This window comes from Drosophila biarmipes, chromosome 3R (genome assembly GCF_025231255.1).
Source record: "Drosophila biarmipes strain raj3 chromosome 3R, RU_DBia_V1.1, whole genome shotgun sequence".
Lineage (NCBI taxonomy): Eukaryota > Metazoa > Arthropoda > Insecta > Diptera > Drosophilidae > Drosophila > Drosophila biarmipes.
Window position 1 is genome coordinate 32,172,746 of NC_066616.1, and position 16,322 is coordinate 32,189,067.

Genomic DNA, 16,322 nt, shown 5'->3' on the forward strand with positions numbered 1-16,322 from the left:
TTTTTGCTGTTGCCTTTCGTGTTTTTGCCTTGGCACTTGGCTGCGTTCTGTGTTGTGAATGTGGCCGAGACTTGGGGCTCGACTCGTACAAGTCGAGCTCGACCGCTCTCGGAGCTTTCGGCCTGGCTTCTTGGGCGACTGACTTATCAGTTTCTGATCGCTGTGGGAATTCAGTTAATTGTGGACGCTGTAGCCCAACGGACGCAAGCGCGGCGCTCGAGAGACTTTCCGAGGTTTTCCCAAATACAAAACACTACGTGTTTCTGGTCGTGAAAGTATCTCTTCCAGTTAGGCAGTTCCTTCTGCAGTGGCCCCACCCTTCTACCCTCCGTTTGTGAGCCCCGAAAGAGCCTTTCAAGGGGAAGTCGTCGAAGAAAACACGAGCCACACAGCTGAAAACCTATTTAAGGACCGTTCTAAAAACCAAGGATTTGCAGCAAAGACCTCTTTCGACCAAGTCAGTTAAATAAAGGTTTTTCAGAGTGTGTGCCCCTGTGTGAGTGCGTGTGTGAGCCTTAATCCATTAAAGTAATTAAGCCAAAATAAAACAACATATATAATTCGCGAAAAAAACTTTTGAAAGAGCCATAAACAAATCGCAGTCTGCGAAATCCGTTCAAAGCTCGCGCCAATATTGCTCCAATTTAGAAAACGGCTTAGCAACAATTGCATTGAACAGTTGAACAACAAACCTGAGACCGAAAACAACAAAACCACCACCCGTAAATATAGAAAGCTTAACAATCAAACCCAGCAACAACGACAACGAGGGATTAAGAGCCAGTAACAACTATAAATGTGGTGGGTGCATTATTAGTAAGCTCGGCGGGTTTGGTAAAAAGTAACGGTTAATAATATGCCACACGGGGAAAAAAGTCAGGATCGTTTTGGGACTGATACTGCCAAGATTTGTATAAAAGTCGTAGGGAAATAAATACATTTTTTTAAGAGCAAGAGATCAGTATAATGATGATACTATTCTAATGATTACAAATAAAATCGAGGTGATAAAACTTATTTTAATTAAACTCTTCCCCTTGCATAAAAAATATTCACACCTTAAGATTACACGGTTCTCCATACTCTATTATTTTGTATAAGTTTGCAATGTAAGCTTCGCTTTTCATCTGTGTTCTGTCTTTATGTATCTTTTTTATTATCACTAAAAAATTCTGCCAGTGCAGCAACAAGATCACAAAAGGTATATTGAGATCGCTTTATAGCCGAATGGCTAAATTGGCCAAAACCAAAGCGTTTTTATGCGCAAACGCGTTTTTTATGTTTTCAGGATTTTCCTCCCCCATTTGCAAATTTTTTTGGCTGCTTTTCGTTTGTTTGGCACTCGGCTTGTTACTCAAACTCTTTGCTGCTGTGTTTTAATTTTTGTTACAGTTTTTCTGCACTTTTGGTATATTTTTTCGGCTCTTTCGGTTGGCTGCCTTGCTCAACGGACGGGCTTTGCTGTTGTTTTTGTTTTCGTTTTTGGCCATAAAGTGGATTTTTGTCTTCAAATTGTGGAAATCTGGCGGAAAGGCGGGCTGCGGAGGGCGGGGTCGGCTGGGAGTTATGTCGGCCAGTCGCCTCAAGGTCACGGATGAAAGTCCGTGTCGGTGTGAGTCAGTCGATTGGCATGCAAGTGCACTAGTGTTTGGGTTTTGAAACACATAAATGACCGAACGAAAAAGTATTTGTTTCTTTGTGCGGATTGTACTCCCGATTTTTGATGGACAGGCGTGTGGATTAAGGCATTAATTTATTTCGCTGGCAGATTCATATCTCTCCTTCGCGCGATCGACAAACGAGACTTTAATGAGTGTATCTCATTATTTTTAGACGCCCTGCTTACTGCGAACCCACCGTAATAATTAACGGTCCGCCTGTAATTGAGCGTTGATTTAGTGACCCACTGTCCCAGCTGGCATTCAGATACAAAGTTCGGAATGGAATCGCCGTGGAGTGAATTAATTTCAGATTTGTCGGATTGAAAGTCCGCTGCCAGCCGAATGCCAAGGAAAAGCTTCGGTATCCGTCCAAGGGCAGTAATTGTGTGCAATGGATATGGATTGCTTGGAGGAAAATTTATGGCGGCGATTTAGCAGCATAACTTACAATCCTACTTCAATGGGCTGTAATAGGTCCAAACAATAGGTCCGAGTTCATAATTTGAATTCAATTAATAGAACCACAATGGGGTGCAGAACGCGTTCGTAATTTCCAAATTGATTCAAATTGGAGCACATTCGATAAACGACTTGTTTGGATTAATAACTCGGTTAAAGCGCCGCATGAGCGACGGAGCTTAATCTTGTTTATTGTTATGGGCACTTAGTGTAATAAATCAATCACTTAAATATTTAATTTAATGGAGCTTATCATTTGTAATGAATATTATAGAATAACTAGTAAATACCTTTATTTTTAAACTACAACAATCTATTTCTATCTTACATTAGGTTCCACGTGTAATTGGGGCTTTTATTGCACCTTTTATTTCTTGAGCACAACTAAAAAAATAACTCTTTATTATAGATTTTAGAGCTTTAAAGCCGGATCCAAAAATCAAATTTAATGACTCAATCCCTCGAGAAGTAATTGCAATCACCATCGAGTAAATACTCCTGTCATGACGCTATATTTTCGTAGCCTCAGCGCGACCCTTAATCAATCAAAGAGCCATATCGATAATGTCTATAATCCAGTGGCCCCCACATTCTGGGCCCGATTGCAAGAGTGGAAGCGTTGCCAAACCGTTCAACATTTTTTAAACAAAATCATTATTAAGAGCGTAATTGCAGCGCAAAACCGCCTGCAGTAGCAGTCGCTGAGCTTTGGCCAAAACAATTAAAGGCTGCAAAAAGTTAAATTAACAAATTATATGCTGGGGCAACAACAAAGTAATAAAAGCAAAACGAAACCAGCGGCCAAAACGCTGACAAAACGCCTCAAAGTCGCGCGACCTGCGAAAGATAAACAAACTGGTTGGGATTGCACTGTTTTAGCAGGAGTTTTCTGTTTTGGCCGCAGCAATGCGGTGACAAATGGACAAAAGAGTGCGGAGTGCAATAAACTCCTAGAAATTCCATGGAAATACAAACACAAACTGAAAACGCTCCAATTAGAGCCAGCTCGAATGTGTTTTTTGTGACTTTGGCAGAGTTTTGGCTTTTGCATTGACTTTGCGATTGCTTTATATACCCTTGAAGAGGGTAGTTTATCTTAAGCAAACGGAACCTTGTTTTTTCTTATAAATTGTATTATAAATTTAGCTGATCTACTTCCTGTATTTATTTATTTATTTTCATAATACTAACTATTTATCTCATCCTGTTCTCAAGAATATTGCAAGTCACATAAAGCCTATCTTCTTAGTCAGATCTTTGTATAAGTGGAGTTAGACCTGACTCAAAAAAGGGATTGTCAAGAAATTATTTTTTATTTGCCATAAATCATTATTACTATAAAAAGCACTTGTACCTAGCTATTAAACACGGAATTTCCTGGAATCTTTATTAAAATAAAAGGCTCAAATGCGAGATCATTAAAAATTAAGGATTTTATAGTAGAAAAAACAGATGACTTCGAGTAGGATTCTTAAGAAAGATAGATATATAGATAGATAGGTAGGTAGATACATATGTAGAGATAGATAATAGATAGATAGATAGATAAATAGATAGATAAATAGATAGACAAATAGATAGATAGGTAGATAGATAGATAAATAGATGGCATTATTTCGCTGTTGATAGAATAACGCATACGCCGTGTGGCCCCTCCCTTCCTTTGCCTCTTTGGCTTTGAGCCTGTCCGTCCCTCAACCCAACTCAACCGACCTAAGCTGAACTCGAATCAACTCCACTTCGATTGTTAATGAATATGAATTGCAGTCGCCGTGCGACATTTTCCGAGTGGCAGACGTGGTATGAGAATGCGAATGTTTGACAATTTGTCACAGGGTCCAACACTTGTCTCGTCCCCGTCTGAATCTAAATATGAATCTGATTTCGAATCGGAATCGGAATCTGAATCTGAGTGAATTGCGGGTGCGGGCCACGTTTGTCCATTTGTTACACATTTTATTTTGCCTCATTGTGCCTTATTTTTTGTGTCATTTGTACGGCCATGCATTGTGTGTGTACTTAGTGGCAATTTATTTGCCATTACCTTTTGCCCGCAGTGTTCACTTCTGGTTTTAAATCAAGTTTATTAACCGGAATCTGTCAGTTGCCCATTGTCCACCGTTCGCACCTCGCCGATCTTCCAGTTCCCCCAGTTCGCCGCTGTCAGGGCGTATCCATAACTATCGATTAGCATTCTAATTTATATACTAGCCGCCCGAGAGTGTGAGTACGGCACAAATTTAGTAACGCCAATGGGCATTCACGAGTGCGATTATTCCATTAAGATTTCAAGACCAAGTTGCGGTGGCTGCACTTCCAAAGAAGGGAGATCTATAATTGCCGAGAATATATTATTTTGAGCAAATAAATCTCCCCCATTCTTATATCACATACAGTGCTATAAATATATCTTCAGGTATTATTTTTAATAATATACTCAATAGGACATTCTAACTAAAATATCTTAATAATTACTTAACTGCTTACAAAGTTGTTAATGATACGATGCCTTTAGATTGTACCATTCCATCTTCTATAGGCAGCCCATGAAACTGAACCCATCATTAATTTCTATATTTTAAAGATCTCCCAGCAACAAGTTCAAAAACCCCGAAACTTGTTTCTCTCTGAATATTATTGTTTCCAAGAACCCAATTAAATTAGGTTGTTCAAAGATATTTTTCAAATAGTAAACCAAAAGAGTATTTCGAATTCAATGATTTTCCACGTTTGAATCCAGTTGTTTTTGGCCTTAACCCAAGTGGTCGTCCGAGATACCTGCTCCCAGCAAAGCTAGAACTAGAACATATTCCGATTCTAATTTCTATGACAATTATGGGTGCAGCTCTGTAGTAATAGACTAGTTGTAATTTACGGACGCTAAACTGCGGATAATGAATGTGTGAACAAAACGGCAACGTCAGAACTTTTACTTTCCTACGGATGGGCCTTACACAAAAGACTCGAAAGGCCAAGGAACTTACAGACCAACCTAATGATGAACATCTGCCAGCAAGACAGCTAAAAGAAGAGAATAAAAGAAATTGAGATGACGTCAGGCAGAGCTTAGCATAGAGCAAAAAGAACAGAGCAATATAATGGATGCCGGCTTAAATGGGATGTTCTGGCATTTCCATATGACTTTGGCTAATTAATGACCCCTCACTTGGCTAAGAACGAAACTTTGAAACTTTCGTTTTTAATGAGATGCCCGCTTGCCATAAACATATTTGTTTTCCCCGCAGAATTCCATAGTAATTAAACGCTGTCTGGTATTAAAAACCTGGAAAAAAATAGCTGGAGAGGGCCATGAGTAATTATATGGCCTGTGAAGAAGGCTTGATAAGAATTAGAACTGGTTTTCGGTTGCGTCTCTTTCTTTTTGCCTAGCTTTTGCGTCTTCTCGCAAAAAGAAATATGATTTTTTATGGATTTGACTTTGGCTGGAGTTTAATTACATGGTCTCCGAGTGGCGGAAATGCCTGAGAACGGTTAATTAAATTATGGCTGGCCAAATCAAACTCATCACTGCGGATTTTGGCCATCGATTGCAGCAACTCCACAAAATCTTGGTACCCACTTCAATGGCATGCCAATTGCTGGCAACAAAAAGCTATCAAAATACCTTGCCATTAATTATAAATATGTTGAAATTGCAACAGACGACTGAGCATCTGTCTGGGGTTTTGGTTTTGGGTTTTGGGCTTGGCTCTTGGCTCTCGGCTCTGTTTTGTTTGTGGCCAGACTCTGCAACTTGTTGGCCGCTTCTTGAAGTTGCTGGATAGTTGTTGGTTGCTGTTGCTAGTTGCTGAAGCTGCTGCCAACCTGCTGCCAATACAAGTTCAATGATTCTTCTACACCCAAAAAAACCACAGGCCCTTAAAAGTCTTTGAACTTGGGCTAATAACCTGAACCAGAAAGGTAAGGGCATGCAAATGATACCAAACAGCATGTTATAACAATTCTTATTAGTATTTTAGTTGTTAAACATGGTTATTTAAATATAAAATTGGGATTGGGATTTTCGAAATCACTTTTGAATGCATCTAAAAGTATGCATCAAAATATTGCAAAATAAAACCCCTATTGATTCTTAGGAGAGATGACATTTTATTTTTATTGCATACTTTTCGACACCTTTGTAATTTAATTTGAAAATATATTGATTTTATATCATTGTCTTAAACAAAGCTAACTTAAACTAAAAAAATGTAAAATCATTTGTTTAAGTGCACCTCAGTTAACTGCGGAATTCGACGAGACTCTTAAAATTAGCTGCAAGTGCCTCCGATACTCGGCGAATTCTGGTGTGAAATGCACCTTGACATTTGGCGTGGATTTTTCCCATGGCTTATCGATTGAACGCAATGAATTTGTTTTCGTACCGCGAGTTGTTATACCTTTTTTCCAAACATCTCTAATAGCAGTCAATCTAGGAAACCTATCTACCACTTCGCCTGCTAATTACCTTTTTTGTCTACCCTAATTGCAGCCATTAACCAAATCCCAGAGAGACACAGTGGCCAGAATGATCGCAGAGCAGCTGGTGGTCAAAAGTGGCCCAGTGAATCACTGAGAGGCCTCCAGGAAAGCGATCCCCACTTGAGCACTGAGAACAAAAGAAGCACTAAAGCGCTTGATTTAAAGGTGGACAGGTGGATTAAACCGAAAGCGGAATGGCACACTTTTGCTGGCTCCTCAAACTCTGTTTCTTGCTGCTGGTGAGTGTCGCTTTAAGTTGGTTACTCACTTATTTATGGCCAGGTGCTCAAAGAATTCCGGGGAACTTGTTGAGTCTTTGGTCGGAGCCACGCTTAAGTTCAAGGCTTAGTTTCGGTCGTTTGAGCTACCAAATTAAACTAGTTAACACTCTATTTCAGGCACTTCCCAAAGCGATTTGCTTTGTAATTCTTGAATTGCTTAGGTGCTTGTTTAGAAAGTACACTTTTCCAGTATCCAAATGAATTCCTACATAAACGGAACCATTAAAAACCAAAGCTTTTCAGGAGCAGCTGACGAACTCATTTCCATTTCATCACCGCCGTGAGCCGTCAATCAATTTATTCGATCTTCAACTTGGAAAGTTTCGTTTTCCTTCCACACGGATTTCGACTTAACAATCGGGCAAAATTGATTCAAATGGCACCCAATAACCCCGAAAACGAAAACTTTACAGTCCAATTGAGACCTCATCTTTGTGGCCAGCCATTCCCAGGCACAAAAATGCAATTGCCAAATGCACTCGCATTCACAGGCGGTGGCTCCATTAACTTGGCCAATGCATTTTGAAAAATGGTTTAATGGTGCGATCGCACTCCATTTGTTTGCCGACTTCGGTTTTATTGGCCCAAATCATCCATAATTCTGCTGGCTGGCTGGCTTGTTGGCTGGCAAATGCATTTGGAATTAATTTTTACCACACACTCGCTTTGTGTCTGGCCGGCACTTTATTGACTGCTCATTAGACGGCCCGAGTTGATTGTGAGTAATGTGGAGTAAAGCCAGGCGAGCTGAAGCCCAGTAAACTAAATAATTGCACGCGATCTAAATGCAGTGTGTTGCCTGCTATACTCGGAAAAATATGGCAATTAAATGCGGAAAATTGGCAGGGAATAAGTGGTCTATGTGGAAAGCAGCAAACATTTTGTTTAATACTTTAAAACATGTTTACCGAACGAAATACGAATAAACAACGACTTATAATCTAAGATTTATAATTAGAACTGTGTAAGCAGAGCCTGGATTAAGCTAAAGACTATTATGAGAAAGTAATTTTTATGTGTTAGGTATATTTTAGCACATCTAGAAGTGTCTTTCTACATTTTTTCGCCCATTTCTGCGAGTGTTTCATGTGCATCCAACTCTTGAACTGCCTCTGTTTTGTGGCTCCGACTTTTGCTCTGTTTGTGGCTGAAACTCAGACTCTGTCTTTCGGCCATTCAATGGCGATGACGACGGCAATTTGCAAATTATGCTCAGCGGGGCAGGGAGTGGTGCGGCGGCAGCACCGCCAGTGGTGCAACTACATTCTAAACTCGGATTTCTTTGCGATTATGGACCATTATTAACCCACCGAGGCCCATCCGCGACTCGGATTACGCGAGCATTCATCAAATAAACAGTCTCGTTCATGGTGTTGAGTTACTGCTAAACGTTCTGGGGCAGCATGGGTTAATTTCCCACACAAATCCGCTTTCGGTTCATGTGTCTCTGCCGTGTAATTAATAAATGTGTGTTTTTGTGCCACAGCCCAGGTTGATAGCTGCAATTTGGATCGACTCGCAGGCGAGTTGGAGTCTGATTTTGACTCTGCCCCATTCTGTGGCATTGAGCATGGCCCTAATGTGGGCTGCACTTGGCTGGAAGATCGATAGAGCGATAGGTGCACTTAGGAAAATTAGGAAAAGATTAACACATTTCAGAATAATAGTGAAATAAATCCGTGCTTTAGTAATTTTTTTGAGAATAATAATAATGAATGTTTGCCCAACACTCTTAGGTTCAAAATGAAATATTTTTTTCGAATTACACTGGGTACCCCGCTTTTTATCAGTGCACCAACCTCCGCTGCCTGTAATACTGTGCTCACAATGTGTTCCCCAGCTGACGACAGCGGGTGGTGGCTAGGCCAGCGAATGTCCGATGTCTGCAGCCCGAGATTAGACTTTGGCCGGCAGTTTAGGCCGGGCTTATGGGGAAAATGGACCCGCTGACACATTCACTTGGCCACCGACTGTGTGCAACGGTGGCTGCTCCTTGGCAACCGCCCACTTCTAGCACAAAGCGCCCGCGGACAGCACTCGAAAAATATGCAGAAATGCCAGAAATGGCGGGTTACATGGCTTTTTCCGCATTCGATATCTTAGTTCGCGGCCTGAGTCACTGGCCCCTCTCCCAGTCCTGTTCGCAAGTAGTACACATGGTAGCATAGCAGTAGTGGCCCCAAATCAATCACAATACTTCTGAAATTTGCATAACGCAGGCATGAATCCAATCTGTCAGTCCCTGGCGTTTGTCTAGTGTCAAGCGTGTAAAAACCGAAATCACGATGATGGTGGCTAATTAAGCATCCAGTAGTGGATTATCGGGTATGAACAGTATCGAATGGCAGCATCAGCGGCACTTGAAAGCCAATCGAGTGGGCCAAATGATCGCATGAGGAGAGTGCTCATTAAGGCGTGATTATTGCTTAATTGTTTGCTGGCCATTCACGCGCACTCAAGGCGGATACGTGATATTCTGAAAGTTGACTTTTTTTGACACTTCCGCTAAGTTGACAGCCGTGAAAATTGTCGCCAAAAAGCGGGACAATCGAATGATAAATTGTCGCGTACGCCGGGCAAAGTGCAAAAGAATGTCGAAACAGGATTAGCTACCTGATAAATCAATCAAGATTAATAGTTGCTTATCATTCGGAGTGGCTGGTTGAAGGAACTCGAGCCGAAAGCCCAAAGCCCAACGCCCAAAGCCCAAGCCCATTACCCAATTCATTCATTAAACTGGAGCACGTCACTGACCAGGCGTTTTAAATAACCCCACAATGGAAAGGAATTCGCATTGTTCAATTCGGTTTTGATATTTTTAGAACGTTTTCTGGCTTTGTCTTAGGGCGAAACCGAATAGTTGGGCCCTTTTGTAATTGTCACTTGGTTAATTTGGTGTCAATGCTAACTGTCGCTTTTCCACTTACCAAGCATTTTCCATTCAACGCCCGCGGCCGGTTACTTCTGCAATTTTAGACATAAAAGGCAAGGCGACCCGCCGGATGACTAACCGATCTAGTGATATAGTTATGTGGCTATATAGTAACTGGTTGGTCGGTCGGTCAGTCGGCTGGCTGCCTGGTAACTTTGTAACTTTAGCACATGTGCGAAGGTGTTGTGCGCCCAGATCTGCTCTAGAAAATGCTCGGCGACAGGCGCCCACTGCACTGCCGGATGTTGTTATTGTTCTTGCTCAGGGGATATAAACACACATCAGAAAATAAAAAAATACGATCTATTTGCACCAACAGCTTGAATAATTATGCTATTATGTTCGCAGCGGCGATCGGTTTCCATTAAAACGCGAATTTTATTCAATTTTCGCCATTTTTCATTGTTTTCAATTTGCGCCTTTCGAAAGTGTTGGCTAGTAAATGATCTGCCTCGCTGCAATGAGCAATGCTAATGCTTATGGCGATCGATAAATATCCATAAATATGCTTTATTGGCGGGGCCTTTGGCAGGGCGAGTTCGTGCCCTAAGTCTTTTGTTTTGCGGTGGGTGTGTGGCGCTGATAACAATTTATGGCCGATCTCTGGCCATGAATTCGCACTGGAGCGTTATGTTACAGTGTTACTGCCAAGATATGGATGTAGATTACCCAGCTAATAAAACAACTTAATGGTGCATTGATTTAAATTGTTGATGGACTGGAAGGCAATAAGAGTTGGCTTTCAGCGGAGGTTGAGTGGAATACTTATCAATTGAAATCTCAATTTTGAAGATATTTAAATTCTATATATTCTATTTTATATGTATTTTAGATATTTAAAATTTCTATTTTGGTAAATTATTTTGGTAAATTACCAAATATGTGACTTTCACCTGACTCAACTCCTTTTCATATCGACATCATCATCAATGAATGGATGACTACATTGTATTTACCTTGAATAAAGCATTACTCATCGAAAAGGACATCAGCCATAATGCAATCCGACACCCATATAAACTTGTCCTTTAGTCAGGCTGGGAAAATTACTTCCTCAACACAGAACAGGTTGATAGCTCGCGAGATGAGTCAGTGAAATGCCTGCCAATCGGTAGGAACATAAATACCTAAATGACGCCGAGTGACAGCTTGACCGGCAGCGTTTAAGTGGTGTTTCCACGTTTTCCACTCGAGTGGAGCTGGTTCCATATAGACCTAGACCATTGGGCAATCCATAATCGCCGGCTCGAACTGTTTGTTCGATCGGTGTTTTCGCTACCTTACGCCACCCACTGGAGCACTTGCAACGCGGTTAATTATGCCGCATTCGCCACTTGCCCAGGGAGTCCACAGAAACTTGCCCCACTTCAAACGGAGCACCGCTGGAATGCCTCTGATGTCTTAACAGACCCACCGCCGCATTTTTCCGCTTTATTCAAATGCCATCGAGTCGAGGTCCAGATCGCGGTCGTCCATGGCATGACTTTTGCATATTTCAACGCGACATGAAGACATATCGCAGCCCATGTGGATCGATACAAATGATATTTTAATTACGCAAATTTATAAATAGATCGCTGAGATAAGCTCCAAATGCGATCACCCCGATTGCAGTTGGAACATACGTGTACCTTTGCTGCACTTTATGAGATATATAAAATTAACATCTTGTTAATAGTTAGTTTTGTTTTTGTGTATTTCTCTTATTTTACTATTTTAAGTACTGAAAAATGGTAACCGAGATATCGAGTAATATGCCATATTTTCCCACTTCCCGACTGCCTTTCAATATAACCTTAATTCAGGGAAATGTCGCGCACAACTAACACACCCTTATCTCTGACATTTCAGATGTTGTCCGGCTGCCGGACACGCCCCGCCCCGATCCCCGCCCCCTTGCCGGGCAGCAGGCAGAGTGAGCTCATCGCGGGCAACGAGTTCCTCAAGCTGTTCCTCGACCATGATGACCAGCAACGGAGTCTGCACAGCGGCGAGCAGGACTTCGAGGGTCGGGCGGAGTCCCCGTCCTCCTCCCCCAATCCCCGCCAGAGAATGGCTACCGGAAGGAGCCTGGATGTCGGCAGGAATCGCTACGGGAACTCCCTGACCTCGGGAAACTCCCAGGACGAGGAGCCATCCGACTCCAAGCAGGTCAAGCTGGTGACCTCGGGCAGCAAAATAGTGTTCCTCGAGGATGCCCCCGCAAAGGGCAAGGGAAAGTCCAGTGACGAGGTCAAAGTGGTGGCCGTGAGTGTGAGTTCCTCCAGCAAAAGAGGACCCTCGAGGAGCAGTTCTCCTCCTGGTGCCACAGGAAGTGGCAGGGATTTTGTGAACCGCTCGCATAAGAGCGAGCTTTCCATAGAGGAAACGGAACCCCGGTTGGCGGGGGATTCCATGGACAGCGAGGTGGATTCCCTGAACAGTGCCTCCAATATACAGAGTGTACTGGCTGCTCCTTTGCTGGCAGCCGCCTCTACACACTCCTTTCTGAAAAACCAAAGTGAGCTGGCCGAAGATGAGTTGGTGGGAACTGGTTCTGCGGCCGGCTTGCCCTTTCAAACGGTGATTTATCATGACACCAAGCAGGGCAGCCGGGGACCCCAGTCCAGGTCGATATCCTACAGCTCCATCTCCCAAAACGTAGACGATTTGCAGACCTGGCAGCAGTCGAGAAGCGGCATTCTGGCCGAGGCCCAGAGAAATGTCAGTGAGAGCCTGAAACATGGACATGGATCCTCGGAGCCAGCCAAGTTCTACTCGGTTCCCTCGAAAATGTACAGTGTGCCCAGTAAATTTTACTCAGAGCCCGCCAAGGTCTACTCGGAGCCCGCCAAAATGTACGGTCAGCCGGAGAAGGTGTACTCAGAGCCCTCGAAGGTCTACGGACAGCCCTCCAAGTTCTACTCGGAGCCCGCTAAGGTCTACTCGCAACCCTCGAAGGTGTATGGCGAACCGGCCAAGACCTACTGGCCACAGACGCTGACCACCACGGCAGCAAGAGCACTGGGCAGCACCACAGCAACCTCCTCCTCGACCAGCACCACTGAGAAACCCCCTACAACCACCTCTTTCGTACCACTGAGATCCAGACCACGACCTGCGATTGTGTCGCGCATCACCTTCGGCGAGGCCCAGAGCACGAGCAGCACGACGGCAGCAACACCAAGCAGCACGGCAGCAACACCGGGCAGCACGGCAGCAACACTGGCCGGCAGGGTCACCACAGTGAGGCCCCTCGCTGGTGGAACCTCCACCAGCATCAGGCCAACCACTTGGCAGCACCACTACCACAGCTACAGCCACCAGCAGCAGCCGGCGCATCCAACTCGCAGAGTGCTCTTCAATTTGGATAAATTGCCTTATGATTTATTGAATGCTCCGCAGCCGCAGTCGCAGTTGCATCCATTGGAGCCAATTTTATCGAAGCACTCAAGTCCGAGCCACTACCACCAGCAGCAGCACCAGCACCAGCAGCAGCAGCAACATCTGCAGCAGCAACAGCAACACCAAGTTGCAAGTCCGTGCTGGGAGCAACAGCGTCAGCATTCATCACCGCCGCATCAACATTCTAATCAAAATGCCAAAGGATTGCCCAATAGAGGTGAGTCCGAGTCTCGGGGTCTTGGATCTGAGTCTGGTTAAACAAATTACACTGTGCGGCAGGGCGAGTGTTGCAATGCATAAATTAAACAGATCAATTTGGCTGGGCCCATCAAGTTTAATCGCATATCATTTATTATGACCCGTTTCACTCGAGGAAAAGCAATTTATACCTCAGAGCAAACAAAGTCGGGATAAATTGGGGTTCTATTACAGATCAATTTTGCAGTTTAATGGTCTGGTATTTCCCTTTTTCAAAGTAGTGTTTTACATTTTTAGGAAACACTATGATATGCAGGGGTAAGGATGTATTCAATGTTTTTTGGATTTCATATTTTATTTTATTTTGCAACCCTCTTGAGATTGGTTTCCCCACCTACTGCCCAGTGTAGTTATGACAGACAGCGACAACGCACGGGTCTAACCACTTGAACCCCGGCCAACTAATCTTGAACTTATCAAACATCATCTCTCGTTGCATCTCCCCCGCAGATCTAGTCAAATGTGTTTCCAAATTTGCACACCAACATGGAGCAGCCGGATCGGCATCAGTGGTGGACCCATCGGCGCCGTCGTCTTCGGGGTCAGGCGGTGGCTACTCGTACAGCTCCAGCTCGTCCTCCTCCTCGTCCTCCTCGTCCGCAGGCGCTGCCGCGGCCTCCTCAGCTGGGAAACAGCACTTCACCACCGAGCGCGCCGAGCTCTATACTCCGACCTCAGAGCAGAATTACGAAATTGAGGAGTCCGTTAGTGTTATGACAAACGGACGGGCCCACGGAGTGCAGGGTGGTGCCGGTGGTGCGGCGGGGCAGGGGCAGGTCACCACGCCACCCGGTCCAGTCCAAGCCAGCCCAAGCTCCACCGCCACCAGCTCAAATCGTGGCATCAACAGAGGACGTGGCTCGGTGGTTTACAATGCAAATGCCAACGATTACTCGGATGGCGACGACGGTGATGGAGACTCTGGGGACGGGGACTCGGGTGCGGAGGGCCCGGGAGGCCCCGGCCCCGACACCACCCCCGATGACGAAGACAAAGTCGCCTACGTGGTCGAGGGACGCAACTACCGAAAGTACCGGGTGGAGGAGAAGACCGACGACGGCTTCATCGTCGGCGAGTACGGAGTGGTGGACCACAACGATGGGAACCTGTGGGGAGTGCGTTACACCGCCGACTCCACCATCAACCGCAGTCTGATACAGAAGGCGTTGCTCACGTTTCTCAAGCTCAAGTAGGGGCCAAATGGTCAGCCTCCAGGCGGAAAAAATGGAAATGAAGTGGGGAAAATCGCCAGAACAGGGGAAAATCATTCGAAAACAGAGATTTTTTAGAACATTGCGAACGTTTAGATAGGAATCTAAACTCAAAATAATTGTTAAGATATAATATTGTATTAAATACCTAACCTTCTTAAGTCTTATATCTTCGAAGCAAAAAGATCTTGAGATTTCAACACAAAGACTTGAATAAAGATGATGAAAAGTGGCAATTTAAAATAAATTCTGAGAATAATTTAAAATTCATAAAGAAAATCACTAGAAAAACTATAGTTTATTAGTAAAACATTTTTGTAATTATAACTTTTATATATAAGAGAGCTCTTCAAAGTTATCGAAAAACACGGCGATTTTCTCAAGTTCAGAGCGATGATTTTCCCGAGTGCCCGAAATCCCCGCACTTCCCCACTGAAGAGACAGCTGCAAAGGCATTCACATGTGATCCAAGTCGTATTGTACTTAGCCTAGATAACCTAATCCTAGATCTAAATAGGTAATCCTAATTAGAAGTACCCTAGTACGTAGCCACTAGTTGAGTTCCCACGACATCAGTTTGTGTGTTTAGTCAGTAAACGAATTTTGTTTAATGTTTAGTTAATGTTTTAATTAATTTATTGTAGTTGTTGGTATTGTAATTGTAATCGTAGCCCGTAACCGAAATCCGAGCCTAATTTATTCAGCCGACCAGCGACTCGAAATCCGCAGAACTAGCAACTTGCAACTTGCCATAAAATCGGAGCACCTACCAGCATTAAGAACGAGCGAAAAACTATCCTAATTAGAGACTTAAGTGACTTGTGTAGTGAAATAAACTAAATTGCATCGAAAGTAAGCCGGAGTTGTGCATTCATCATTAATCTCGCAGCGGGCGGGGAACGGATGTGATTGGGCTCCGTGGCGAAACAGGTTGTCCTGGGGGCGACCGCTCCTCCGATCCGCAAAGTAAATAGCCACTTAAAATTGATTAAAAACATGCAGCCCGCGGCGCACTGGAGGAGAGTCGTTTTTCTGGACAATATCATTAAAAATTAATTGATATGAACAAGTGACAAAGCAGCAGCAGGACAGCTGACGCGAAGGAATCGCGGTTCAGAGGGTTGATCGGTGGTACAACTGCACTCAGAAAAAGTTTACGAGAGTTTATATTAAGTGAATAAAAAGATAATGGAAAACGAGATTTTAATTATATGAAAGTATTTAAAAACCTCTAATCCTTAAAAACCAATAATTTACAGAGGGTTACATACATTTTTTGTGGTGCGTTTGTAGAATTTTTACTATAACAAGAACCTAAAGTATTCTGCCAAAAAATAAATAAATACATTCTTAAGCAATAAAACGGCTCTCGAAGAAGTGATCCATTTAATTCTATAAATTTTATTAATTCATGTTGTCGTACGGCTAGATAGAATATTTAAAGCTCCATCATATCAGCTCGTTGAGTTTTCTGTTTTCACATAAAGTTTAGATATAATTATTTATGAAAACTTTGCTTTTGGAAAATCAAACCCCAAGAACACCTCTGATTTTTTCCAGTACACGGATCAAGAGATAAGCAGTGACAAGAGCTCTTCCTCGCTGGAATAATGATAATGCCCTGGCAGCCAAACCTGCCGGGCTATCACTCTTC

The 16,322-nt window shown here is 43.4% G+C and overlaps 1 protein-coding gene across 2 annotated transcripts; it reads left to right on the forward strand.

The window, feature by feature from the left end:
- Positions 1-155: 155 nt before the first annotated feature.
- LOC108025521 (serine-rich adhesin for platelets) lies at positions 156-15,524 on the forward strand. Of its 2 annotated transcripts, none has more exons than XM_017096043.3 (4): positions 156-816; positions 6,613-6,841; positions 11,667-13,416; positions 13,908-15,524. In XM_017096043.3, the coding sequence occupies exons 2-4, from the start codon at positions 6,797-6,799 to the stop codon at positions 14,648-14,650; spliced, it is 2,538 nt and encodes an 845-aa protein (XP_016951532.1). In that variant the 5' UTR covers positions 156-816; positions 6,613-6,796; the 3' UTR covers positions 14,651-15,524. The 2 variants fall into 2 exon arrangements, with proteins under 2 accessions (XP_016951532.1, XP_016951531.1); XM_017096042.3 differs by having other exon boundaries at positions 156-801.
- Positions 15,525-16,322: the final 798 nt, after the last annotated feature.